The following is a 27,009-nucleotide window of genomic DNA, read 5'->3' as shown; positions in this document are numbered from 1 at the left end:
ATTTTAAAGGCCACAGCTCATTGATTGTCATCCCCTGTGTACTCCATGCATTATTTCATGTTTTGAATTTTGTTAATTGAAAGGAAAAACCAACATAAATAATTAAGTTGCGTATTAAGGAAGAGGATGTATCTTTTTAAGTGGGGATATGTTCTTTGTATGGATTGTTTTGGATAGCTGTGCCTTACTGTGCATACAATGTATGCTAGGTACAATGTACACAGTGCATACAATGTACATACGTATACAATGTATGCACAGGGGGAGGTAAATAGTCTGATGCCTAAATTCGTTGGTTTATGGCACGTTCTGCCTATATGTTCATGTTACTGTTCATGTTCGTCTTTTGTAGTCAAGGAAAACTTTGATCAAAATTCCCTAAACAGCCCAATCATGTTGCCATGGCATCCTGTCCTACAGTGTAGTTATATCATCATCACATAATTCAATAAAAAACATCACCTCATCATCTACATGGTACTATCACTCTCCATGCTCTGTGCTCATTGCATGTTGTACCATTACTGCTTTAAAATGGCATTGCATGTTGTACCATTACTGCTTCAAAATGGCATTCCGTTTGGACACAGCTGATATTAATCGTGAACCAGCCACAAAATATGATGACTTACATGTAGATTGTACAATCAGATAGCAAGTCCATAAAACTAGTAAGCACACACAAATTGCTTAGCCTAAAAAGTATTACATGTACATGTATGAAACAAGTAGAAACAGGTCACCAGACAAAATGCCATGTCTTGTCATTCACATTGATGTGACTGGTAACACTGCTTTTTTGAACACCTCTAAAGGTACCCCATGCTTGTGTTATGCTCATTTATTCTACAGCCATGTCTGGGTGGTTATCCCTTTAACGCCATGGGACACTTTCGGTACAGAAACAAATTAAAAGTTCACAGATTTACAAATAACTTACAGGGTTTACAGAAGGTAATGGTGAAAGACTTCTCTTGGAATATTAATCCATGAAATGCTTTACCTTTTGAGAAAACATTTTTAAAAACAATATCAATTCTCGATATCGAGAACTACGGATTTATTTTAAACACATGTCATGACAAGGCGGAACGTGCAGAAACAAGGGTGGGTTTTCCCGTTATTTTCTCCCGACTCCGATGACCGATTGAGACTAAATTTTCACATGTTTTTATTTTATATAGAAGATGTGATACATAAAGTGTGGGCCTTGGACAATACTGTTTACCGAAAGTGTCCAATGGCTTTAAGCATTCAGAGAGACCTAAATGTACCCCATGCTTCATTATTGCTTATTATTCATCCAGTCCTTCATAATGTGGGTATACATGATGTACATTGTGTAGTAGCACTGTCTGGATGGTTATCTAAGCATCCAAGGGCAGCTGGAATGGTTGTAATTAGATGTATAGAGCCAGTACACAGCTGCTAGTCATAATGGCATTTTATATGAGTAAACCCTTTCTCTTCACATGAGCAAAGTACATTACATGCAGGCTGCCATGTACTGTACATATTGTACATAAAACATAAACACTGATTGAGTACACTGATCATGTACATGATAGTGCTGTGTATCAGTAAAATGATACTCTACACAAACTTCCATTGCTTACATGCACAGTGCATAAGGGAAAAGCGGAAAAACTTGATTTTATGTAACCACAAAAAAATCTTGCTTAGCTGAGACAGAGTACCACTGTTGGTTCCCAATTCGATTGGTTTTCCAAACCCATGAAATTTGCTAAGCAGCTTTGTGAAGTACATACTTATGATGGGCCTTTGCAGGGAATCAGCACAGAATCCTAAGCTACAAAAACAACAAAATGGGGCCCTGGTAATAACAGGCAGAATTGAACTCGCATTAATTTGCACACATTCATGTACTGTGTGTACAGTGTATGCAAAGACACTTTGTACTTTGTACAGTATATGCAAAGACACTTGAATGCATGACATACATGTAATAGGCTAATGAATGAAGTAAATCATGTACTATGCACAATGTACACAGTAGGCCTATAATATCATGATAATATACATGTACCTTAGTATAGTGTGCATTGAACCTGACCTGAACTGTACACATGTTCTATACACTGTACAGTGCAGGTTTAGGTGCATTGTATTTTATAGATGTGTAGCTTTTTGTTTAAAGGCAGTGGACACTATTGGTAATTACTCAAAATAATTATCATCATAAAACCTTTCTTGATTAATGTGGAGAGGTTGATAGTATAAAACATTGTGAGAAACAGCTCCCTCTGAAGTGACGTAGTTTTCGAGAAAGAAGTCATTTTTCCCTGAATTTGATTTCGAGACCTCAAGTTTAGAAATTGAGGTCTCGAAATCAAGCATCAGAAAGCACAAAACTTTGTGTGACAAGTGTGTTTTTTCTTTCATTATTATCTTGCAACTTCGATGACCGATTGAGCTCAAATTTTCACAGGTTAATTATTGTATGCATATGTTGAGATACACCAACTGGGCAGACTAGTCTTTGACAATTACCAATAGTGCCCACTGTCTTTAACACAAAATCTTCATGCTTGTAAAAAGGATGACCTTGTACTGTACATTGTACATTTTCAGGTTGAAAGTGCAAGGGGACCAAGGCATTTTCTCCTTGGTACTAAAGAGCACCTTAAGAGGAAGGAGCATTTTAAGGGCAGCAAGGCAATGACCAGGGGGCACGGAGGTTATCGTCTCCGTTGCCCCCATGAATTATCAGGCCTGTATGTTCCACATATTCCATGGCATTTCCAGGCAGGCAAGATGTATTACTAATTTGTCCATTGTGTTTTCTACTCTCCTTCAGGTCTATGGTGAGACGTCCTTTGATCTTGTGGCTCAGATGTTAGAACATGTTAAGATATCACCAGATGACACCTTCATTGATCTTGGCAGTGGTAAGATTGAATCATTCATCTCTTTAATCAATAATCATATCTCGTTACCAAAGTAACACATTATTTTATTCCTTTCTTAAAAAAACAGCCATATAAATTTAACCTATCAGGGTCAATTTCATAAACCTGTTCAGCAGAAAATACTGCTTGACAATTTCTTTGCTAAGCAAATATTGAGTTGGGCACCAGTCACCCAATGCACACTTAATGTAACCTTTGCTGGTAACCTGTTTCTGCTAAGCAAGACTGTTCTGTGCTAAGTAAGTTTTTGTGCTTACTGGTTTAATGAAATTTTACCCAGACCATCAGACAATAAAAATAAAACCTGAGCAAAACTGCCTCAAAAATTAATTGAAATTAATGCCTGTAATATAATGAGAGAGAAAGAGAACAAATTTGGCTTTGAATCTAATAACCAGTGTTGTAGCCACGGTGGACGGTGCTGGGCTGGCCTCCCCACAACTAACAAATTTTGCCTAGCACTCTGAGCAAAAGACTTCCCCCAGATTACACTTCAGCACTGTTGGCCCAATATCTAACATATCTATAAGATGAATGATTTTGTTGAACTGCTCGCCCTCGGTGGACTAAAATTGTTGAAGCTGCCCATAACCATACCCCTCCTTCCCCAATCCCCCTCCTGAGTTTAAACCCCCGAAGTCAACATAATTGTTATTATTGCATTGAAGGTGTGGGTCAAGTTGTACTTCAGGTGGCTGCCTCTGCAAAGTGTAAGTTGACGTACGGCATAGAGAAAGCAGACGTCCCTTCAGCATATGGAGTGGTAAGTGTGCCTCCCCCCTCTCTCCCAACATTATCTCTTTTTGTTTTCCCATTCAACTAAATGTAGCCAAACAAAGGCATAAAAGGTAAGACATAAGTATAGTCATGTTCCTTCAAACTTTAAATACAACAAAAAGAAAGAACAATCATTTTGAGTGTGTGCACAGGACTCCAATATATAATATTACGACCAAAGTATGAAGTACTCAATATGTGTGTTTTTATTTTGTTTCATAGATTTGAATATACCATTCAATTTGTTTTTGAATCCAGCAATTTTAGCTGTTTATGGAGAACAGTTTTTTCAGCAATCAGGCCATAGGTTCTCTGTAGCTAACTGTTCAGATTTTAAAAGGGCCATGATTAGAAAAGAAGAAAAAAAACTACTTTTGAACAATGTTTTTGCAGAAACTGATGAAAGAATTTGAGCGCTGGATGAAATGGTATGGGAAGGAGTACAGTCCGTCTGAACTCCACAAAGGTGACTTTCTGTCCAGTGAGATGAAAGAGAAAATAGCCAATGCCAAGTAAGTTTGTCTCATTACTGGTCTTTCAGATTTACTGATGTGCACTTACAGGCACATGACATGTTTTGGTAAATGTCAATATTGGCATCAAACAACAAATCTGTGAAAATTTGGGCTCAATTGGTCGTCGAAGTTGCAAGAAAATAATGAAAGAAAAAGCACCCTTGTTGCACAGTTGTGTGTGCTTTCAGGTGCATATTATTTGAGTGAGAAATTACCTCTTTCTCAAAAACTATGTTACTTCAGAGGGAGCCGCTTCCCACAATGTTTTATCAACAGCTCTCCATGCTAACATTTATTTTGAGTAATTTAAGTCCAACTCTCCTCCTAAATGTTCGACCTGATATTACATAGTAAGAGATATGATAACATCTCTATTGAAGTCAAATTTCCAAGCTACAAGAGTTGATTGCTGTTTGTGAGGAAGTGACCTAGTTGTTAGATTACCTTGCCCTTATCTCTTCTCAAGAAATTCAACTTATAAGAAAGTTCAGAATAGGTTCTGATATTCAGATGACAGAGCATTGTAATTTATGAAATTAAATAACATTTTCACCTCTTTCTTTAACTAACACAAAGACTACAAGAATAACTAGAGGCTTTTGGCCGAAGCCAGCCTGAACACCTTATTTGAAGTAATTTCCACTCTGCATTGTTGATTTTCTAAGTATAGTGTTTTGGCTAAAAACAACTGTTATTTCTTATAAATTTTGCAGTGTTTGAACGATTTTTAGGGAGGTTGTTTTGTACTATTGTTCTGTTGTGTAAATACCCCACCTGAAGTGTTTTTCAAATTACATAGCAAACTGAATTAGTTAGCGAAGAAAAAAAGACTCGAATAAACCCGAAGCTCTTTCAAGAGTTGCGCGAATTGGCAAGCAAAATAAAGCTTATTTTGCTTGAGGATTAAAAACTCCTTGAGGTTTGCTGAAGTAATCAAGCTGAAATCCTTGACTGATGATATATATTTGTTACAGGAAAAAAAAAACAGCAAACAAAATAAGAAGAAAAAAGAATGAATAAAATTTATAAGTAGAAAATTTCCCGCTATTCCCTTGGGTACCAAGGTCTCGAAATGCCAAGAAAAGTTGATGAATATTTCAGCACAACATGACGTCAGTACGCTGGAAAGTAATAGTCCCAGAAAAGTTAGATCACTTTGTTATCTCCAGAGAGTGCAGAGTTTCTCGCTGACATTTACTCTCATTGATCCAGGGATTGGTTAGATTTGTTTTCTGCTATTAGCAGAAGAATAAATATTGTAAAAGCCATTTTTTTCCTGCTGCTCTAGTAAGTTGCATTTTTAACCATTTGTAATGATGACTTTATAATAGAATGGAGTCTTGAGAGATTTTGTTCGAGGAATATTACTGAATCGTTAACATTGGAGATTATTTTCCTCTTTTCAGCATCATCTTCGTCAACAATTTCGCGTTTGGACCAAATGTGGACCACAAGGTAATTACTATTTTGAATTTTTCTCAAATGACATATAGCTATGAAAGATGTTTGTTGCTGTATCATGAAGAAAGTATGCTAAAAAGAAGTGGGAATCACAGGCGATGCCTCTATGCCCCCTGGTGCTCCAGTAGAAACTTACAGTTTCGTCATATGGTGGCCTTTTTAACCAAGGAGAAAATGCCTGAGTGCCCGTGCCCTTTCAAAAACGAAGCAAACAGGTCTGGAATCATTCCCTGGAGACTTTGAGGGCCGTCTCACTATGTGCTAGTTTATTGACTTTGATAGTATTTCAGACTGAAGGATTTCTTTAGAGGGTTAGATAGTACTTGGCACAATTTCATAGAGCTGCTGAAGCCAAAAAGTATTGCTTGACACATCTCTGCTAGGCAGAAATGAGCAGGATACCAGTCACAAGTTGTACATGTGACCATGGAGGAAGAATGATGTGACATGGTAGTCTAGCTGGTTACCTTATTCTGGTAAGCGTGATTTTGTTGTGCTTATTTGCTTTTTGTGCTAAGCAGCTCTATGAAATTGGGGTCTGGTGTGAGTTTTCGGATTGAAACTCATCCATTCTGTTTTGGGGTTGTTACCAGTCATCTACTTTGACTGCAAGTTCATTGTAATCTCTCTCTCATTGCAGTTGAAGGAACGCTTTGCCAATATGAAAGAAGGTGCTAAGATCGTCTCATCTAAAGCTTTCTGCCCGCTCAACTTCAGAATCACAGATAGAAATTTAAGTGGTAAGTTTTGCCTTTGGATTGTATTTCCTATCATTTCATCAATGTACTTCATCCCCAATGGAATTATTAATTCAAATTGCAGTAACTTTAAGTTGCTATAGTCATCATCTAGAAACATACAACTATATTTAACTTTCCTTAATGGTGTAAAAATAAACCTCAATTCAGCCTCCTTAAGGCTGTGAAGCTTGTATTTCCGAAATAAACCAAACAATAATTATAATAAAATACAACCAGTCAATTAAGAGCAAACTAGTCGAAATGAGTCCAAACATTTTAGAACAAACTAATCGGCTCTTTCCAGAGCCAATACAGGTTCTTTTACCTACCTTTCACCTCAATGGACCCCTGGTTTGAATCCAGGACTGGGGTCTTGCATGTGGACTGGTTGTTCTGTCCCTACCCGATTGCGTGGTTTTGGGGTTTTCCTCCCAATTTAGGGTTTGTTACTTTTGTGTAAATTCATTCTACTGTTAATTATTTCTTGATACATCAGATATTGGCAGCATCATGCATGTTGTTGAGTTATCTCCACTACGTGGGTCTGTATCATGGACTGGTAAACCTGTCTCTTACTACCTCCATACTATTGATAGGACACTGGTGAGTAACCATTACAATCTATCAACTCGTTTTGTAAACCTGCTTATTAACACTAAGCAACAATGTGTGCTTACTGAAAGCAACTATGGTTGCTTACTATTGGAGAAGGAGTCTGTAAGTGTTAGCGCACAGTTGAGTGCATAGTTGAGTGATTTATTTAGATGGTGAGAAGCATTGGCAATGCACCTGTTTACCTGCTTTGGAGACAGTAAGCAGATGAAAAATTCTGCTAAGCAGCTATAGCAGTGATTGCCCGCGGAAGAAGCTTTATGAAATTACCCTCTTATCAGTGGAAAGCTGCATCAGTGAATCAAGGCTTGAAATCTTGTTAAACAGTAAAGAAGAAGACTTTTTGGTATTACCGGTCATAGCTAAAGCCATTAATTCAGACGCAACGTTTGGCTTGATTTCAAGATGGTCGATATTTTTGTGTTCACAAATTGTTTACATCAAGAGAGGGTAACAGGTCAAGCTGTTTGAGATTCAGATTATTTTCAACGATTCTTTTTTTATTTATTTTGTGATGGATCAATTTTGTCTCAATTTTTGTTGTCAACTTGTTTATGTTCATGTGATTTCAGTTTGCAAATGGCTTGAATGTTAACCCCTCCATTAAATGAATTGTGTTTAATTATAATTTCATTGTTTCTCCCACATTTCTATTCACCATTCAGCTTGAGAAGTATTTTCAGCGATTAAAAGATCCAAAACTCAGGGTGATTATATTTTTATTGTCAAATCAGAAGAAACAATTCTTGGAAAATTTCATCAATATTTTTCTCCTCTTACGTATTCCTTATCAGTTGTTTTAACTTTTTGACAGTAGTATTATTTTTTAAATGTAAGAATTGTCAGGGTTAGCATTACGTTGCGATGATTTTCATAAAACTATTTACGTAATACATGTAGGTTATCCTTATTTGAATGAAAGTTTAAATAATAAATGAAAGTTTAAATAATGTATTTGTGGTGGTCTTGGAGTTCAAACCTCAAAACTTAGTACACAAAAGTAATTAATGAGCAGAGAATTAGCAAAATAACTTACTGTAGTAACTGGAGACAATTGTGACTTGAAACCAACGCCTGCAAAACATGAGACAAAGTGTTAATTTCTGATAATTATTGTGACATGCAGGAAGAAGAATACAAGAACTGGAAGAATAGAAATAGACGAGGAGTAGAATTCAACGCAGTTAAGAATCTAGACTTCAGTAGGAATTCCAGTGATAGTGAGTCGCCCGTTGTTGGTCCGACGACGAGACGCAAATGGACAGAGTGGATTCAGAAAGACAACACAAAGGAGAACGTTGACAAGAATTCTGATAAGGTGAGAGGGAGAAATCAAACAGGGTACCATAACAAAAAATTCAAACCTAAGTCTGAACTAGGATCTGGTAATTATGTGAGGTTTGTTGCTAACTCAACCTTTCAATCAGTATGCTCTGATTGTCTTCAGGATCTGGTAATTAGGATTCCAAATTTTCTAAAAATTCAAAAACGGGGTGTCAAAGAGTACTTCAAAAGATACCAGGAAATACCTTTGGATTATTCTGTGATACTTGTCTCCATTGGGTCTGGTTCATGAATTTGTGTACTGCATATAAAATAACACAGTAGACTTATAGCGAGAAAGAGCTGGAATGGTATGGCAGCAAAGCTACTTTATATGCTTTGTAAAATCATTAACATTTTTGTTCCTAATTGGATGAATAGGCATAGGGTGTGTTATTTATGACAAACATGGCTCGCTATAGACAGACATGATTACTATTATTATAATTGAATGGCTGTGGCTAGATTGATGTACCCACTATTGAAGCCAGCAGCCATAGCCATATGACCCATGAATTGTAAATGAGATTTGTTTTCTTTGCTTTTCTAGGCTTCTGAGTGTTCCGAGCCAGGCAGGAGACAGAGAAGAAGAAAATGGAAAGATGTAACAGATCAACTTAATGAGGTTAGTTGTAAATACTTGATTACCAAGGCCCAATATCATGGTTCTGCTTACCGCCCAATTCTGCGCTGACGATCACCATTCTCCGCTTACATTGCAAGTGCCGAGTTTCTGCGCTAGGGGTGTTAGCAAAAGCATGCCTAGTATAGTGAGAACGCATGCATGCAAGCAAACATTTCCCTCTAACCCGTGAAATAGGCTTGACGTAAGCGCAGAATTCCCTGTTTCTTCAAGTGCCAATTCTTGGCTTACGGTAAGCAGAGCCATGAATTTGGACCCTGTTATGAGGATATGCCAAGTTATGTTTGTTTGGAAACAATGGCTCTGGCTTAAGGCTTTTGCTTAGACTCTCAAGAGCTTCAAAATAACTGTTGGGTTTGGGTTTTTTCAGACGGAGACTAAACGCAAGAGAGGTCGCCCTCGCAAGTCAGGAATTGGTCAGGATGAGATCTCAGTGACTAAGAAGCAATCTGCCGTTCTGGGATTGGAAGCTCTGCACAATCATACAGTGTCTTTGAGTCAGTCACCTCCTGATAAGAAAGGTACGAGTCTTAAGGACAACATTAGTTTACAATCATACAGTGTCTTTGAGTCAGTCACCTCCTGATAAGAAAGGTACGAGTCTTAAGGACAACATTAGTTTACAATCATACAGTGTCTTTGAGTCAGTCACCTCCTGATAAGAAAGGTACGAGTCTTAAGGACAACATTAGTTTACAATCATACAGTGTCTTTGAGTCAGTCACCTCCTGATAAGAAAGGTACGAGTCTTAAGGACAACATTAGTTTACAATCATACAGTGTCTTTGAGTCAGTCACCTCCTGATAAGAAAGGTACGAGTCTTAAGGACAACATTAGTTTACAATCATACAGTGTCTTTGAGTCAGTCACCTCCTGATAAGAAAGGTACGAGTCTTAAGGACAACATTAGTTTACAATCATACAGTGTCTTTGAGTCAGTCACCTCCTGATAAGAAAGGTACGAGTCTTAAGGACAACATTAGTTTACAATCATACAGTGTCTTTGTGTCAGTCACCTCCTGATAAGAAAGGTACGAGTCTTAAGGACAACATTAGTTTACAATCATACAGTGTCTTTGAGTCAGTCACCTCCTGATAAGAAAGGTACGAGTCTTAAGGACAACATTAGTTTACAATCATACAGTGTCTTTGAGTCAGTCACCTCCTGATAAGAAAGGTACGAGTCTTAAGGACAACATTAGTTTACAATCATACAGTGTCTTTGAGTCAGTCACCTCCTGATAAGAAAGGTACGAGTCTTAAGGACAACATTAGTTTACAATCATACAGTGTCTTTGAGTCAGTCACCTCCTGATAAGAAAGGTACGAGTCTTAAGGACAACATTAGTTTACAATCATACAGTGTCTTTGAGTCAGTCACCTCCTGATAAGAAAGGTACGAGTCTTAAGGACAACATTAGTTTACAATCATACAGTGTCTTTGAGTCAGTCACCTCCTGATAAGAAAGGTACGAGTCTTAAGGACAACATTAGTTTACAATCATACAGTGTCTTTGAGTCAGTCACCTCCTGATAAGAAAGGTACGAGTCTTAAGGACAACATTAGTTTACAATCATACAGTGTCTTTGAGTCAGTCACCTCCTGATAAGAAAGGTACGAGTCTTAAGGACAACATTAGTTTACAATCATACAGTGTCTTTGAGTCAGTCACCTCCTGATAAGAAAGGTACGAGTCTTAAGGACAACATTAGTTTACAATCATACAGTGTCTTTGAGTCAGTCACCTCCTGATAAGAAAGGTACGAGTCTTAAGGACAACATTAGTTTACAATCATACAGTGTCTTTGTGTCAGTCACCTCCTGATAAGAAAGGTACGAGTCTTAAGGACAACATTAGTTTACAATCATACAGTGTCTTTGAGTCAGTCACCTCCTGATAAGAAAGGTACGAGTCTTAAGGACAACATTAGTTTACAATCATACAGTGTCTTTGAGTCAGTCACCTCCTGATAAGAAAGGTACGAGTCTTAAGGACAACATTAGTTTACAATCATACAGTGTCTTTGAGTCAGTCACCTCCTGATAAGAAAGGTACGAGTCTTAAGGACAACATTAGTTTACAATCATACAGTGTCTTTGAGTCAGTCACCTCCTGATAAGAAAGGTACGAGTCTTAAGGACAACATTAGTTTACAAGGTATCATGGCTTGGTATCTGTATAACTAGCTCTTTACCAGAACATTTTGCAGTCTCCCTTTCCTTTTGTTATCATGTTGTCTTCGCTTATTGTTTTTGTATTATGTCTAGGGCTGTTCCCCACAAGCCTCTGCTTTTTTGAACAGCTTCCTTATAAACTTGTTATGGTTTTTTTAGTATCATTATCATTGGTCATTTTTACTCTTTGCTTATATTGTACTATTAATTTGACCTAATACTTATGTCTTTCTTATTGTACAGAAATAAATGTTTCATTAAATTAAATTGAAGTGAATTAAAATTTAAAATGTGAAGCAACTTTATAAAATTGGCCCTGTGGACTAGTCTAGATTCTCTCAAAATATAAGCCTTGTATTTATTTGTGGACAATGTTTGATTCTCTAGATTCAAGGCAAAGTCATACCCAATTCAATCTTCCAAGTATGGTGACATCCAAGAATAAAATCAAGACGAGTCCAACCACGCTAAGCACGAAACAACAGCATGATGTGGAGAAATCCCTGGATAGGCTATTGGGTGAGTACACTTCAAGTATTTCTAGAAATTATTATGCAGCAATCCATTTCAACATAAGGTGTCAATATCACAAATCTATTTTTTTGTTAAGAAAACAATTTGCAAAAACTCGAAAATTATTCTTGATTGGCTTCTTTGCTAAGTGAGGGGTGCCAGTCACAAAGAATGCAGTTTGCATGATTTTTTCTCTGGTAAATTTTTGCCTTCTAAGCTAAATCATTCAGTGCTAAGCAGATTGTGTGCATAAACAGTTATAAATTTACCTGGATGTTAAGATAAAAATGTAAATGGCAATTTGTTTTCTTTCTTTTTAGACTCGTATAAACAGCAGATGCTACAGTTTATGGTGTATATGAGAAGTCCTGAATACCTCAAGCTTTTATACATGCAGCTAGACCAAGAAAAGGTAGGTCAGGGGTCATAGTCAAGGTCACTTAAAGGTCAAGCAATTTGTAGTGATATACTTGGATTACACAGAGGAAAGTGAGGCCGCGTTAGCGACTACAGCTAGGGCTACAGCTAGATTTCCGCATCATTATACAGTGAGGTATAGGACGTCCTTAGCAACACCATTAGCAACAGCCATAGCCGTAGCTGTAGATGCAAATTTTGATGAGGCCTTATTCTTGTGGTGTTTTTTTTCTTGCAGTTTTTGGGAAACAAGTTGATGGTCTATTTACGTTTTTTTTTTTTCAGATTCGAAAGGATCAGCTTGGAGCAAGACAAGAGCAACTGGAGAAACAGATTGATCATCTGAGACAGGACAGCATGAAACTACTAAATGTACGTCTAGATGAGGTGAGGAGGCAAGATCATCCAGACACTAGAGGTGGATGGAATCCTGCAGTAGTTAGCCTGGGAAAGGGGTTAGCCTAGGAAAGGGGTTAGCCTGGGAAAGGGGTTAGCCTGGGAAAGGGGTTAGCCTGGGAAAGGGGTTAGCCTGGGAAAGGGGTTAGCCTGGGAAAGGGGTTAGCCTGGGAAAGGGGTTAGCCTGGGAAAGGGGTTAGCCTGGGAAAGGGGTTAGCCTGGGAAAGGGGTAAGCCTGGGAAAGGGGTTAGCCTGGGAAAGGCTAGTAGTTAGTCTGTGACAGGGGTTAATCGAGAAAGGCTAGTGGGATGGCTTGGGAAAGGCTAAGGGGTTAGGCTAGGAATAGAACTTGAGGTTAGCCTAGGAAAGGTTTAATGTTGAGTCTTGGAAAGGCTATGCGGCAAACTATATGGGGCTAACCATTTGAGGTTAGGCATTGTGATAATAGCATTCCCTTTTACTTTGTAACCTCATTGCTATAGAGATGCTTTAACGTTGATTTCTGTCCTCTACAGCTTGGTATCGAAGCTAAGACGCCGGCGGAGCTAGTAGAGAAGTCAAAGGAGATTGTTGGAAAGCGCAGAGAGGTGCAGCTTCAATGTGAGGCTTTGCAGAACCAAATCTTAACTATAGAAACAGCTAATCAGAAATTGGTAAGATACTCTCGTTCTGATAATCTAGTTCTTCTTCTAAGATAATCTGGTTTGTCTTGCAGGTGTCAGAAATCCAACCATAAACTAGTGGAGTGTTATATAGTTTGTTGAAAAGAATGGTTTTATGGAAGTAATTAACAACAGTTTGGCTATAACAAAATACTTACCCAAAAAAAAGATACTGAAAATGTCATATTGGCATGTATACACCATGTACATGCACATGTTCACTGTACAATTTCAATACAGGGCATTTAAATCTCAAAGATAAAGAATAACAGAAACCTTGAGGAGTCCTATTGGGACAGCAATATTCAAAATGAACTGGAAAATGCACTCTTGAACAAATAGAACAAAATCTGAAAAGTTGAGTATTATCAGACATTGACGTAGTGACCATTGTGCTTCTTTGCCCAGCCAGTACAGTAGAGGAACATAAAGAACATGATATTTTGTCTGGTTATCTATGTCTGTGATTCTTCTTTGCAATCAGGTGCAGGAGAGTCAGCAAGAAGTGCTGAGTCATTCTAATCCAACATCGCTAATCACTGAGCAGATTATACAAGAATACAATCAACAGAAACATCTCCGTAAAGAATTGGAGAAGTTGGAGTCTGAGGTGAGACTTTGTGTTTAACTGCCCTTTTGACTATTGACTGGGGCCAAATTTCATGGCTCTGCTTACAATAAGATTCAATGCTCTAGGAAGGAGGGAATTCCACGCTTTCGTCAAATGTATCTTACGAGTTGGCAGGGAATTTTTGCTTACGTGTGTGCGTACTTCACATTACAAGGCATCTATGCTTACACAGCTAGCACAGAAATTTGACGCTTGCAAGTAAGCGAAGAATGGTGATTGTAAGCACATAGTTCGGCGGTAAGCAGAGCCATGAAATTGGGCCCTGGATCTTTGCCAAGTTTAACTTTGATGTGAGGGAAGCTTGGTGGAGTTAGTATCTTTCATACTGGAATGGCTGCAGCATTTTTAAGGTTTAATTTTAAGGTAAGTAGTGTCACAAAAGTCAGGCTCATTCTAAGCAAAAAATAATGTTTGAAGTCTTCTTGGCAGACGCTTGCTTGCTGCAGTGTAGCATTGATTCTGGAATGGCTTCAGCATTTTAAAATCAATACAATTACTGAGCTTTGGTCATCTTGAGGCATAAAGTATCTTCTAACCATCCTACCTGATTTGATGTTTATTCCAGGTTCATAAACTAGAGAAGATGTCAGTTACTCCAGGGGATAATCATCTATTTGTCCAAACCAAGCGAGGTGTGAAGCGGAATTGTGGCAGTCCTGCAGGTAAGTGTTGGCTCTGTTACTTTACCCAGGAGTGAACTTGGGAGAAGGAGTAGAGATTGCAAGTCTTTTTGTATTTCTTTGGTTTGGTCACGTTTTGTTCGACACAAAATGCAAATGTCCACAGATTTACATTAAACTAACCTGGTTTTAAGATAATGATGGTATAAAGCTTCCCTTTAAATTTTACCTGCTGAGGTGCTTTAGTTTTTGAGAAATTAGTCATACAATTTCACAAAAATAATTTTTGTCTCAGTGAGACAAAAATTATTTTATCATGTACAATGGATTAAAGCCCGTCTCCTGAAGCCATTGCTCTGTGCTTTTCACTTTTGTTCTCAAAACCTTAAAGACTACTGAAGCTAAACTTGATTATCAATATAAACCGCAAGGGAAACTGACTGGGTAAATTTTTGGAAAATGATTTTTGGGGTTGAGCAAAGAATTGACTAGAGTGGGATTCGAACCAACGACCTCCGGATTAACGTGCCGGCGCTCTACCACCTGAGCTATCTCGCTGAAACTTGTGTGGTACTGAGTGTGTATTTTGGGCAGGTATGAGAATTATCAGATCCATACCATCTGCAATGTTTACAATCTCTACTTTTTTGTATGCAGTTGGCAGACCATAAGCAGAATGTAGCCAGATTGTAGTCACCTATGATGTCAAGGAAGGGGTCAGGGATGGTTTCCAGAACATAACAATCCCAACAAATTCCTTAGTGTAGAATGATTGGGTGTGAATCCTTGATTCAACACTAGTTGTTTGAAATGATGAAGTAATGGTTGATTCGTTTTTGTATCGTTGCACTCAGGTCTAGTTAATGGTAACTATGAGCATCGTAGAAATAACAGCTTGAGCCCAGGATGTGCCAAGGGGGTCAGCTCTGAGAGTCCATCCCCCACTGCACCAGTCACCAAAATACTGCCACCCAATCTGTCTCCACGCTCTGCTGCCCTCGCCGCCGGAATGCAAGACTACGCGCATCTATCCCCCGGTAAAGCAGCCCTCCATCGTAGACTCTCTGGGTATGAACTTATCACGAAGGAGTCACCCAATAAACTGGGTCTGACGCAGAGTAGCAATGAAAAGGAACCAGTTGTGAATTCTGATGTCAAAGGAAAAGGCGCTAACGGGAAGGACAAGATCCAGGGAGGTTTTGCAATCCTTGCTGGTCTACCGGACCCAGCATCGACACAGAGAGTTGGAATGGACGGAATGAAAGAGGGCGGTGTTCTCAATAAGGGCAGTGTGGCCAACGAGCCACCAGTTGTATCTAAAAGCCAGCGTGACGTCGGACATTCCCACCTTGGGCAAGCAATTCCTTCCATGATGGCAAGTAATGCCATGGTAACATCAGTCATTACATCAGTGGGACTCGCTGGAACACTCCAAAAGACCCCGCCCACAGTTCAGACCTCCCAGACCACGCCGCCAATGGCTCTGATCAGCCCGCTTGACATCAAGCATCGTGGTTTCTTCAACTTGCTAACTACGAGCCAGGTGAATAAGGCAATGGACACAAGCATGGCATCACTGGATGCTCCCCTCAGTCCAATGAATGTTACTTTATACCCCAGTGAGCCTAGTCAAGAACACATGCCTACCAGCAGTACTGCAACCATAACTACCTCACAGAACACTTTGACAACTTCCAGCGGGGTGGCTGACTTCACAACCTCCACCCCGGTGCTGAAATCAACAGTTGCAGGGAAACCTCAGCTGTTGTCTACTTGTACAAATCCGTCCGCTGCACAGCTGTCTTCGAAATCGGTTATGACTACAGCCGTCTTGCCGCAGCCACAGCCACAGCAGCAGCAGCAGCAGCAGCTTGTCAAACCCAAGAAGAGTCGTAAGCGAGCTTCAACTACCACAGTGACCACTCACATTCCAGCCAAGTTGACCACCACATCAAGACAGAGAAGTCTTGAAACCCAAGACAGCATCATGACGATGTTGAGCAATGTCAACCAGCCGCTGCGCATCAGTGCAATTCCCTCCCCAGAGGGTAAAATGTCATCCTTGGATCGATCCATAGGGCAGACGACACAAAGAGGAAGAGCCAGATCAACTTCAAGACCTATACCAAAGAAGTAAGTTTTCTTATTTCTGAAGTCAAAATTGAGTCTGTGCAGAAAAAAATTAGTTTTGTTAGATACCAAACTTGTATCTGTAAAAAATTATCAGAGTCATCATTGAGCTATCTTTTTCCTTTTTTTGTACAAATAAAATCGATCTCGGAGTCGGAATAAAAACTTCTGAAGCCATACATACCAATGTTATCTGCAGATTGCCATAAAAGTAGAGTATTTTGGGAGGGTCTTTCACAAAAGACACCCAGGACTCGAGTGTGTCTTCAAAGTACACTTTCAATGATGATTTGAGATCACTGATTCAAATTAAAAGAGCTTGATTTGTTTTCCAATGGTCACTTCCTCAAACCTATGTTATTGCAGATATTATAGCTATTTGTTATTCATCAATGTTACATGTTTGGTCTTTTACAGTAAGTTGTGTAAGGCGATTATTCCCCCAAACAATGCTGCATCAGTAACTGCTGAAAGATCCATCTGTAAGACACCAGACCCTTCAAAAGAACAAAGTAAAGGTAAGTTAATTTAACGTCAGAGGCAGTTCTGGCTAAGATTGCTCTCCAGTTTATTGTCTGCTTCGATGCCTTTTACTGTCTATAAATGTGACATAATTCCACTATAAGCCATGACTTCTTTACACATACTAGCTCCAATAATTGCAAGACACCCATTGGACATGCATTCAGCTAGTTGTTCCTTTAGTTGAGGGTTTATGATGGGAACAGGCATGCATCTTATCACCTGCTTTTAAGTGGTTTCCAAATCTGCTAAGCGGTTTCCTAATTTGCTAAGCAGTTTCTTAGATGTGCCTTTGAAAATTGAAAAACACAGGACAATGTCTTACCGTGGAAGAGTGAACCCTTAACAAATTGTATGTTAGGTTCGGTTTAAGTAAATGTAAGTGGAAAATGTTGTGATAAGCAGTTTCATACAATAAAGCATCTTTGTATTTATTAACTGAAATGTACTCAGCAGTGTTGTTAACTTTGAGCTTGTTGTGATCTTTTCATCACCACAGAGAGACTTCCTTCTCCTGTATCTCCAGAGCCATCAAGACCTAAGATCAAGGAGTCGCCAAACAGCAAGAAGCTTCAAGCTAAGATCAACAGTGGTTTTGAGTCTCTTGCTGCTTTTGCATCCACCGAGCTAGACCGTAGCAAGCAAATCCGTCGTCAGAGTGCTGGGAACAGCCCGGAGAACCAAGGCCGGAGAGATGCTTCAAAGAGTCCTCTTGGCGCAGGAGGACGCTCACCCCATGTACCTCAGGTAGCAAGCCCAGAAGGGACTATGGAGAGTTATAAGAACCAGAAGAAGGGTAGTTCAGTCAGCTTTGGAGGGGAGGATATCCAGAAGGCTGGCGGCACTCCAATGATTGCTTTGACTTCCCACTTGGGACCCAGCGTCCCTTCCTCTCAGAACAGTGTGGTATCTTTGAATCACTCTGCAAAAGTGCAATCACTACCTAATGCTGCAGATGGTGTGAGGTTTGGAGAGACTGAACGACGTCTTATTGAGGACATTGATGACGACGATGATGTACACATCGACGTGGAGGAAACAGACTCCATGCAGGAGCTCCTTAAACCAAGGACTCCAGGATGGAGACGTATGGCAGATGAGGAGGCTCTCCAATATATTGATGAGGAAAAAGAAGAAGAGTTACCTCCTCAGCCAGAGAAGCCGGTGATCCTGGTAGAGAAGACTCCTTCAAATGTGGCTAAGACAGAGGCAGCAGTCCCTTCGCCTACTCAGACCAGACATCCACAGAGCAACTTGTTAAGTCTCTCTGCTTCCACTCAGGGTATGTCATCATCACAAGTAAGCAATAACAATCGGTCTGTGAATACCACTGCACCAAGCCAAGGACCGCAGTACAACCAGGCAAACATAGCCAGACAGTATGCCGCTCAGCATCAAAGGTTAGCTGGGATGATGGGAGCCGTAACTGGGCAAGGATCTATATCTGGGCAAGGTGTACCACCTTTGCCTGCCAGACCATCACAGCAGTCTGCGCCTGCCAGACCATCACAGCAGTCTGCGCCTGTCAGACCATCACAGCAGTCAGCGCCTGCCAGACCATCGCAGCAGTCTGCGCCTGCCAGACCATCACAGCAGTCAGCGCCTGCCAGACCATCGCAGCAGTCCGCGCCTGCCAGACCATCGCAGAAGTCAGCGCCTGCCAGACCATCACAGCAGTCTGCGCCTGCCAGACCATCGCAACAGTCAGCGCCTGCCAGACCATCACAGCAGTCTGCGCCTGCCAGACCATCACAGCAGTCTGCGCCTGCCAGACCATCACAGCAGTCTGCGCCCGCCAGACCATCACAGCAGTTTGCGCCCGCCAGACCATCACAGCAGTCAGCGCCTGCCAGAACAACACAGCAGTCTGTGCCTCAGCATGCAGCAGGACAACCCAAGTTTGTCCAGATGTCTGGCAGCAGTCCCACCATGCCGATTGGTAATCGATCTTTAGCAGCCATCACCTCAACTGTAAGCCAGACTAGCACGGCTAACTCGATCACCAACAGTATTGTCGAAGTGGCCCCTGCCGATCAGTTCCATAAGAAGTTCTCCCGCAAGGAGGGGCGTAAATTCGGAAAGCTTTGGCTTCAGCATCAACTGAATCCAAATAATGATCCAAAGATTAATGCTCCGAGTGTAACCCAGGGTAACTCATCTGATATTGGACCTCAAGCTGTAAGGACAGACAATCAGCTTGTTGACCATAAATGGAAGAGACAGCACCACATGAATGCTAACTATAACTCACAAGCAAACTTTACACCAAAGTCATCCATGAATCACCAGCATCAACCTGGGGCATCGATGCAACACACGGCCCCAGGAAACACGTCCAAACATCTACGGTCAAACCAGAGTCATCAACACTCGGGTTACAACGTGACTTCGGCTGCTACTCAGAAACTCTCTCATCCTCAGCTTACTGGGGATTGGAAAATGAGCAACAAGCAGTATGCGCCAAACTGGGAAGGCAAGTTTGCAGCTGAGAGTAATATCACCACTCCGGCAGCCGGTAATTCTTGCCAACGTGGTGGTACTAGACAGGAAGGGAGGGTCAATACTCCGTATATTGAGCTCAAATCACAGCATCAGAGGAATGGGCCACCCCAGCATGGAGCAGTACAATCAGTACAGTATAAAGGTGCCGGAGATGCAAACCTTAACTCTAAAGTGAAACACGTGGCTGTGAATGAACCTGAAGAGGTGTCACCGACTCTCAAGTCATGTTCTCAGAACAGTGCTACTGCTAGTTACCTCAACAATGCCTCATTATTCTCCAATACACCACACTACAGTAACACACTGCAGCAGCAACAGCAGCCTGCTCAGCAGACTCCATATAATCACATCCAGAGTCTTCCAAACCGTGCTGGGATACCTTTGCAAAATGCCCGCTCAAACTTCAACCACACCCCATCGCCAACCTCCCCGAATCATTTTAGGCCCCCTTACCCAAGTCCCCCTGCCCCTCACCAGAATAGAATGATGTCAAAAGGGTCGACACCACCGCTGACTTCACCAACTGAACAACCACCCCCTCCTCCACCACCTCCCCCTAGGAATGACAAAACCACGCCTCCCCCTCCTCCCCCTGGCAGACCACTACCACCACGCATCAACAACATGCGACCTGGTATGCCCATCTCCCCGGGATTCTCCATGCTAACACCGTATCCAATGCCTACTCGGCCAGAAATAGGAATACCTACGTACCTACACTCTTCATACCCACACCCACAGGCTAACCTAGCTGGGTTCACCGCACCTAATGCCACGCCCGGTTATGTCATGCAGTATGGGACCACGCCCAGATGAATAACAAACACAGGTCAGTAAATGTTTCGAATTGAGATCAGTGCCTATGAAGTTATTTAAAAGTCAAAATATCAAATTGTTTTTGCAATATTTATTTATTTATTTTAATTTTAAATCTTTAGACATACACAATAGTTACAAGTTGTACAGGGGCTGTCAAGGTTAAAACAAAAGTATAAAAACTGTCATCAAAAGATGTGTAAAACCAGACCCCTGCCAACGATAAAAATAGACAATATAAAAAGGAGATTGCACTGAAACATTAAAAATCACACAAAAGAAAACATTAAAGCACAGCACAAAACCAGATTATTGAAAAAGTAGATTTGGATAATGTCTGGTACAATGACTTTCTAGTTAAGTAATAACCACTTGAGTTTGAATTCCTCAGACTACAGACAGTTTCTAGGGTTCAGAGATTGAATGTTGTGTGTCTTTTTAAGAGACGTTGAACACTCACAGCACTCTGAGTGTGTTGAACACTCACACCACTCTGAGTATGTTGAACACTCACAGCACTCTGAGTATGTTGAACACTCACAGCACTCTGAGTGTGTTGAACACTCACACCACTCTGAGTATGTTGAACACTCACAGCACTCTGAGTGTGTTGAACACTCACACCACTCTGAGTATGTTGAACACTCACACCACTCTGAGTATGTTGAACACTCACACCACTCTGAGTATGTTGAACACTCACACCACTCTGAGTATGTTGAACACTCACACCACTCTGAGTGTGTTGAACACTCACACCACTCTGAGTGTGTTGAACACTCACACCACTCTGAGTATGTTGAACACTCACACCACTCTGAGTATGTTGAACACTCACACCACTCTGAGTATGTTGAACACTCACACCACTCTGAGTATGTTGAACACTCACACCACTCTGAGTATGTTGAACACTCACACCACTCTGAGTATGTTGAACACTCACACCACTCTGAGTATGTTGAACACTCACACCACTCTGAGTATGTTGAACACTCACACCACTCTGAGTATGTTGAACACTCACACCACTCTGAGTATGTTGAACACTCACACCACTCTGAGTATGTTGAACACTCACACCACTCTGAGTATGTTGAACACTCACACCACTTTGAGTATGTTGAACACTCACACCACTCTGAGTATGTTGAACACTCACACCACTCTGAGTATGTTGAACACTCACACCACTCTGAGTATGTTTAGGGCACTATTGTACCAGGCTTTGCTCATCTTGAGCTTGATATACAAAAACCTTCCCGTAATTATTGGATGTAGCAACATAATAGTCTGGGCAATCCAATGTTAGTGTTCTCTTGTTACAAATCTAGTCAATGTACCAGACATTGAAATTATTTTTCTTTAATTTCAAATTGTTCACAATCACCCGCTGTTAACTATGACTTACAAATCAAACTCCTAAATGAACTTTTTTTTATGCAGATTTTTTTTTAAATAAAAGGAATCGTACACATTAAATTGTTGGTTAAATTTATCACAAAAATAGCTGAGATTTGTCTGCCGAACTGCCCTCTTGATCCTCTCTCTAACCAGAAACACAAATTCTTCCCTCTTGATCCTCTCTCTAACCAGAAACACAAATTCTTCCCTCTTGATCCTCTCTCTAACCAGAAACACAAATTCTTCCCTCTTGATCCTCTCTCTAACCAGAAACACAAATTCTTCCCTCTTGATCCTCTCTCTAACCAGAAACACAAATTCTTCCCTCTTGATCCTCTCTCTAACCAGAAACACAAACTCTCTTGGAACACTCAGTAATATTTATTCCAACTGTTTTCATCTTGTGTTTCTTACAGATTCGTCTGAGATTCTCTCGGTGCAGACACACTGTGTGAGTGTTTCCAGGATGGTACGACCTAAAATCAGCACCAGTAATACCTCGGTGAGAATAAGCCTTGAGTTCAGTTTGTGAGGGGTTGAGAATAAGGGGTGTGGCTAAGGGGGAGGAGAGATGTCAAAACTTACTGAGTGCAACGCTTATAAATAGTTGGCATTCATTAATGTGACAGGGTGTGTTTCTGTACCAGAGTACGTACACGTATAGCAATTGTAATGATTTTTCAAACTGCCAAATTGAGAAGACAAAAGATACCAATTATATTTCATTACTTGTAGAATGTGTCTAGAGAGTCATGGATGGTGTATTTTGTTATAAAGAATTGTAGATAGAGTAAAAGAACAATACCGTTACATGTGAATACTCCCAGTATTCGCTTGCTGCATCAAAAACAGACAACGATCTGAAAAGTTGTATTTTCACACATTTTCTTTTTTGAGAGGTTTTGTTGGGATTTAGTGAATTTCCTTCATTTTGTTAGTTTTGGGAAATGGCAGTACCTCTTACTGATAGTACGGAATGATTGTACTGAAACTGAACTTTGTCTCCTACTTCCGCTGAAATTTGCTGAGCCCTAGAAAACCTGCTCAGCAGAAATGGGTACCAGCCAAAATACCATGTGAAATATATTGGCTTTGGCTGGTTACCCAGTTTCCTGAGGCCCTACTTCAGGATGAGTCTTTCGTCAGAATGTTTTCCCCAAAATCTTGCAAATCTTCTCAGATGACTTCTCATAACGATATTGTTGATGATCTGTTCATCGCGCACTTTGAGGCACAAGAGCGCCCTCTATAATATGTCTCGCCTTATTGTGTCACTGCCGTCACTATTTCTATAAAAAAATTAACACCAAATAAATTATTTTAAAAGATGTAAATTGTTTTCTCTACATAGGGAAGAAAAAGCAAATTCTTAGATTGGTCACAAATTATTTTTTGAAAAGAGTTATATAAAATGACAAATGTTTAATAATGAAATAGTAAAAATTTAGAAAATGTAAAGAAACAACAACCTTGACTTTGTACAGACAATTCAATCTTAGTGAGTACAGTGTAAGTCTGAAACAACTTCTTAAGAAACAAAATACAGCGCAAGATCTCGACCATATTTTTGCTTGTGTAATATTGTCAGCCAAGGCTGCAAGAACAACCTTGCTTAGAACATTTTGCAAGAACGTTTTGCTTAAAATGTTTGCTTTGCTTCACAAATCATATAAGAATTCCAACAGAATCCTTATAAAACTTCAAGAAGTCTTGCAAGATTGATTGTTCTCTGTGGTTCTATAATGCAATGCTTTGCCACTTCTTTAGTTTCTACTTGTGAAGCCGATGAGTTGACGTTAAAAAATGCTGATATATATGAAGTACTTGTGTTCATAATGATTACTACAGCTGCATAAACATAGGCTTGCCTGCAAAAAATGCAATTTCGTACGTATTAATTAATATCATATTAATGGGACCAAACCTTCAGTAGACCTGAGAAGTAATGTAAAGGAAAGCAGGTCTATATTATTTATTCCTATTGTCAAATTATAATAACAGTAGTATACTGTAACTATTTTTTGTATAAAAACATAAGACAAACTGTAGGGCGTACAAAGTATGCCCAGTTTTGTTTCCCGATGCTGAAGTGGGTAGAGTGAGTACATTTTTAGGTAGAGTAAGCTGTTTGCAGAATTATGTTTTTGTTTTTTTTACAAAGTTTGTAATTTACCGAGAGTATGTTGTGGTTTGTTTTTTTCTTAATTAATTAATTTTGCAGTGAATGGCTTTCTGAATTTTAAGGCCAAGTTTCCACACAATCTATCATGCTGCATTTTGTAAATTGTTAAAGTAAGTTTAAGTCTGTTGTAACAGAAGAGAGAAAAAGACTAATCATATCCATCTTATTTGTATTTAATTTAAATTATCCATTTTTGGGAGTTAAAAAGTTGGACAGTTTACGTAATTAGATAGGTTGATTAAAACAAAAATGTTGACTGAACTTTTGGGGTAAATGTTGACCCCCGTCTATAAGTAATCGATAACTAATTGGTGCATTTGTGAATTATATCAATGTTGTGATATACATTTATTACTCATTAATTAGGAATTAAAATAAATAAATAAAGTAAGTGTGAAAGTTGATATTCTTTCTGTTCAGTACTAGAACCAACACTACATGAATATTAATTAGGTTGGGGTCAAAGGCCATAGGTCAAAGGCCATAGGTCAGATCCCAAGTCTTATAGAGTTCGATTGGCTATAATACATGCAGGGTTTTACATTCTTTCTACCGTCGTTCTAGAATATTTAGTGGAAAATTTTTCCCAATTAGCGTTGTTTAGCTGTGTCTTTTGTTGGATTGTTGTGAACGTTTTAGCTTCAAATTTGAAGAGTTTAGATTGTAGGTTGCTTGAGCCGTTGTGGAAAGTGGATCAAAGTTGAAACCCTTGAGTTTATAATAATAAGGTGTTCAGGAAGTTCATTTTGCAGTCGTGTTTAGATGACATCATCTATCCACAAATTTCTAATATTCAACTAATTTTTCTGCTAACATGGTAGATTTAAATGATATGCCTTTTGCATACTCTGGATAAATTCAGTCACCTTTTTCTTTCCCAACAATTGGGATCTTCGGTCAAATAAGAATGCTTAGTTTTGCAGCCAGACACTGTTTTGGTTCTAGTCATGAACTTTTTCATGAAATTTAACATCTATTGACAGTTTTTTCTGACTACCAAGCCGGTTTTCAGGGTGGCCAAAACCCACACCCTACTTAATGCAGGGATCTTAAATGTGAATAAGCCTTAAGGGTTTGTATAATGTTGTAGATTAGCGCCGTCCTGTTCTATAAAAACACATAATGCACCAGAAGTTAGTGATAAAGTTTGCTAAGACTTGTTGAAATAATTAAGTATTGGCTCCATATGCTGCATATGAATTGGTGGATTTTGCAATTGTCCTAATGTGGTGCTATTGTGTGTCTGTGGAGTAACAGAATCAATGCTCCTTAAATAAATTAAAAACCAAAGTATTTCAGAGGTTACAAATTAATGCAATTCCTCTGTCATTGTAGATTTGCAGAGAGAAACTGCTTCGTTGTTTTTTCATATCGCTGTAAAATTTAGAACTTATGACAATTTTGGACAAGGGCTTGAGGTATCAGATGAGCTTGGGGTTTGACAAAGAAACAATTACTTGAGCGTGGAGTAAAAACCTGCGCCTTCCATATTAACGTGTCAGCACTCTACCAACTGAGCCATGTTTTCTAGTTCATTGGGATGCCAGTCAGAATCTACTCAACCTGTGTGACTGTCGAATAGCTGGGGATCACATTCAGGGAAGCATCAGCCTAGGGATCGCATTAAAGAGGAAGCAACTTCTTACAGGTTGACTGGCTTCTGACTGGCACCCCCAAACAAGTATATTGAGAATATAGGGAGATCGCCAATATTAGGGCTAGAGCTTGGTTGGTAGAGCACCGGCATGTTAATCTGGAGGGCATTCCTTCAAATGCAGCTCTTGTCAATTATTCTTTGTTCTACCCCAAATTAATTTAATGACCTGATGGGTAAATGCTACATACTTTTATTTTCGGGATGGGGGGGGTAAGGGTTGAAGAGTTTTCTTTTTGTTAATGCCGTTCTGAAACAATTGACCCAAGGCTGAAATTTAAAAAAGAATTTAACTAATTAACTGTTACTTAAGGACAGTGGACACTATTGGTAATTGTCAAAGACTAGTCTTCACAGTTGGTGTATCTCAACATATGCATAAAATAACAAACCTGTGAAAATTTTAGCTCAATCGGTCCTCAAAGTTGCGAGATAATAATGAAAGAAAACAAGAAAAAAAGAAAAACATTCAGTTGTGTGCTTTCAGATGCTTGATTTTGAAAACTCAAATTCTAAATCTGAGGTCTCAAAATCAAATTCGTGGAAAATTAGTTCTTTCTCAAAAACTACATTACTTCAGAGGGAGCCATTTCTCACAATGTTTAAAACTATCAACAGCTCCCCATTACTCCTTACCAAGTAAGTTATATGCTAATAATTATTTTGAGTAATTACCAATAGTGTCCACTGCCTTTAAGGACTGAAAGTATAATGGTTACTGCGGTTGTGTTGGATACTATACATCATCATTTACTGGGGTCTCAGTTATACCTGAACCATTTAGGTTTCAAGTGCACACAAAAAGCAATGATTCAACTTCCAAAATTGTGCACTAGAAGTGATGATCATCAATTGCAGGGCTACATTAACAGAACTGTTGTTTGCTTCCATACAGAATAACAACAAGCAATTTGCTTAGTTTTTATAAATCCAAATCCATTAACTAGTTATAGTTTATGATAACTGGTTAAACCGTGGCATAAACAGTAATTAGGTATAACGGATTAATAGTAATCGTGTATAAATGGTGACTAGGTTTTTGATATCTAATTATAAGAACTAACATGGTATAGGCTAAGGGTTTAATTATAGGCGCGGTTGGGGGGGCTACATAGCAGCAGGAGATTTATAGGGTAGTTCCATTGCGATAGAAAATGTGTGCAAATTTAAACTTTAATTAATCTATTGGGAGATTGTGTTACTAAAATATAAGTTGATAAGGGACCATACTGAAAAGAATTTTGGTCAGTTACCTGTTATACAGTTTTAAAACTAATCCAAGATTTCTTATTAATAATCGCAAAATGGCAAATTTACAAATCTTCCGTGGCATTTTTTTTTAGTCCTGGAGAAACACGCACAATTTGGAAGGTGCTGTAGAC

General features: G+C 39.5%; 1 protein-coding gene across 3 annotated transcripts in view; it reads left to right on the top strand.

Annotated features, from left to right (window-relative positions):
- Positions 1-26,008, top strand: part of LOC117297382 (histone-lysine N-methyltransferase, H3 lysine-79 specific-like) — a 35,860-nt gene extending 9,852 nt beyond the window's left edge. Inside the window, exons 6-25 of one of the 3 annotated variants that reach the window (XM_033780377.1) lie at positions 2,819-2,909; positions 3,599-3,693; positions 4,101-4,219; positions 5,629-5,677; positions 6,324-6,423; positions 6,920-7,026; positions 7,701-7,742; positions 8,162-8,353; positions 8,909-8,983; positions 9,372-9,522; positions 11,566-11,697; positions 12,012-12,103; positions 12,394-12,480; positions 13,020-13,157; positions 13,651-13,776; positions 14,363-14,459; positions 15,272-16,550; positions 16,965-17,065; positions 17,569-20,400; positions 22,208-26,008. In XM_033780377.1, coding sequence (XP_033636268.1) covers positions 2,819-2,909; positions 3,599-3,693; positions 4,101-4,219; positions 5,629-5,677; positions 6,324-6,423; positions 6,920-7,026; positions 7,701-7,742; positions 8,162-8,353; positions 8,909-8,983; positions 9,372-9,522; positions 11,566-11,697; positions 12,012-12,103; positions 12,394-12,480; positions 13,020-13,157; positions 13,651-13,776; positions 14,363-14,459; positions 15,272-16,550; positions 16,965-17,065; positions 17,569-20,387 — 5,892 coding nt within the window. In that variant the 3' untranslated portion in view covers positions 20,388-20,400; positions 22,208-26,008. Of the gene's footprint in view, positions 1-2,818; positions 2,910-3,598; positions 3,694-4,100; positions 4,220-5,628; positions 5,678-6,323; positions 6,424-6,919; positions 7,027-7,700; positions 7,743-8,161; positions 8,354-8,908; positions 8,984-9,371; positions 9,523-11,565; positions 11,698-12,011; positions 12,104-12,393; positions 12,496-13,019; positions 13,158-13,650; positions 13,777-14,362; positions 14,460-15,271; positions 16,551-16,964; positions 17,066-17,568; positions 20,401-22,207 lie in introns of all 3 variants that reach the window. The other 2 variants (XM_033780376.1, XM_033780378.1) reach the window with 2 other exon arrangements.
- Positions 26,009-27,009: the final 1,001 nt, after the last annotated feature.

This window comes from Asterias rubens, chromosome 12 (assembly GCF_902459465.1).
Source record: "Asterias rubens chromosome 12, eAstRub1.3, whole genome shotgun sequence".
NCBI classification, from domain to species: Eukaryota; Metazoa; Echinodermata; class Asteroidea; order Forcipulatida; family Asteriidae; genus Asterias; species Asterias rubens.
This window is presented reverse-complemented; position numbering and strand designations above follow the sequence as displayed.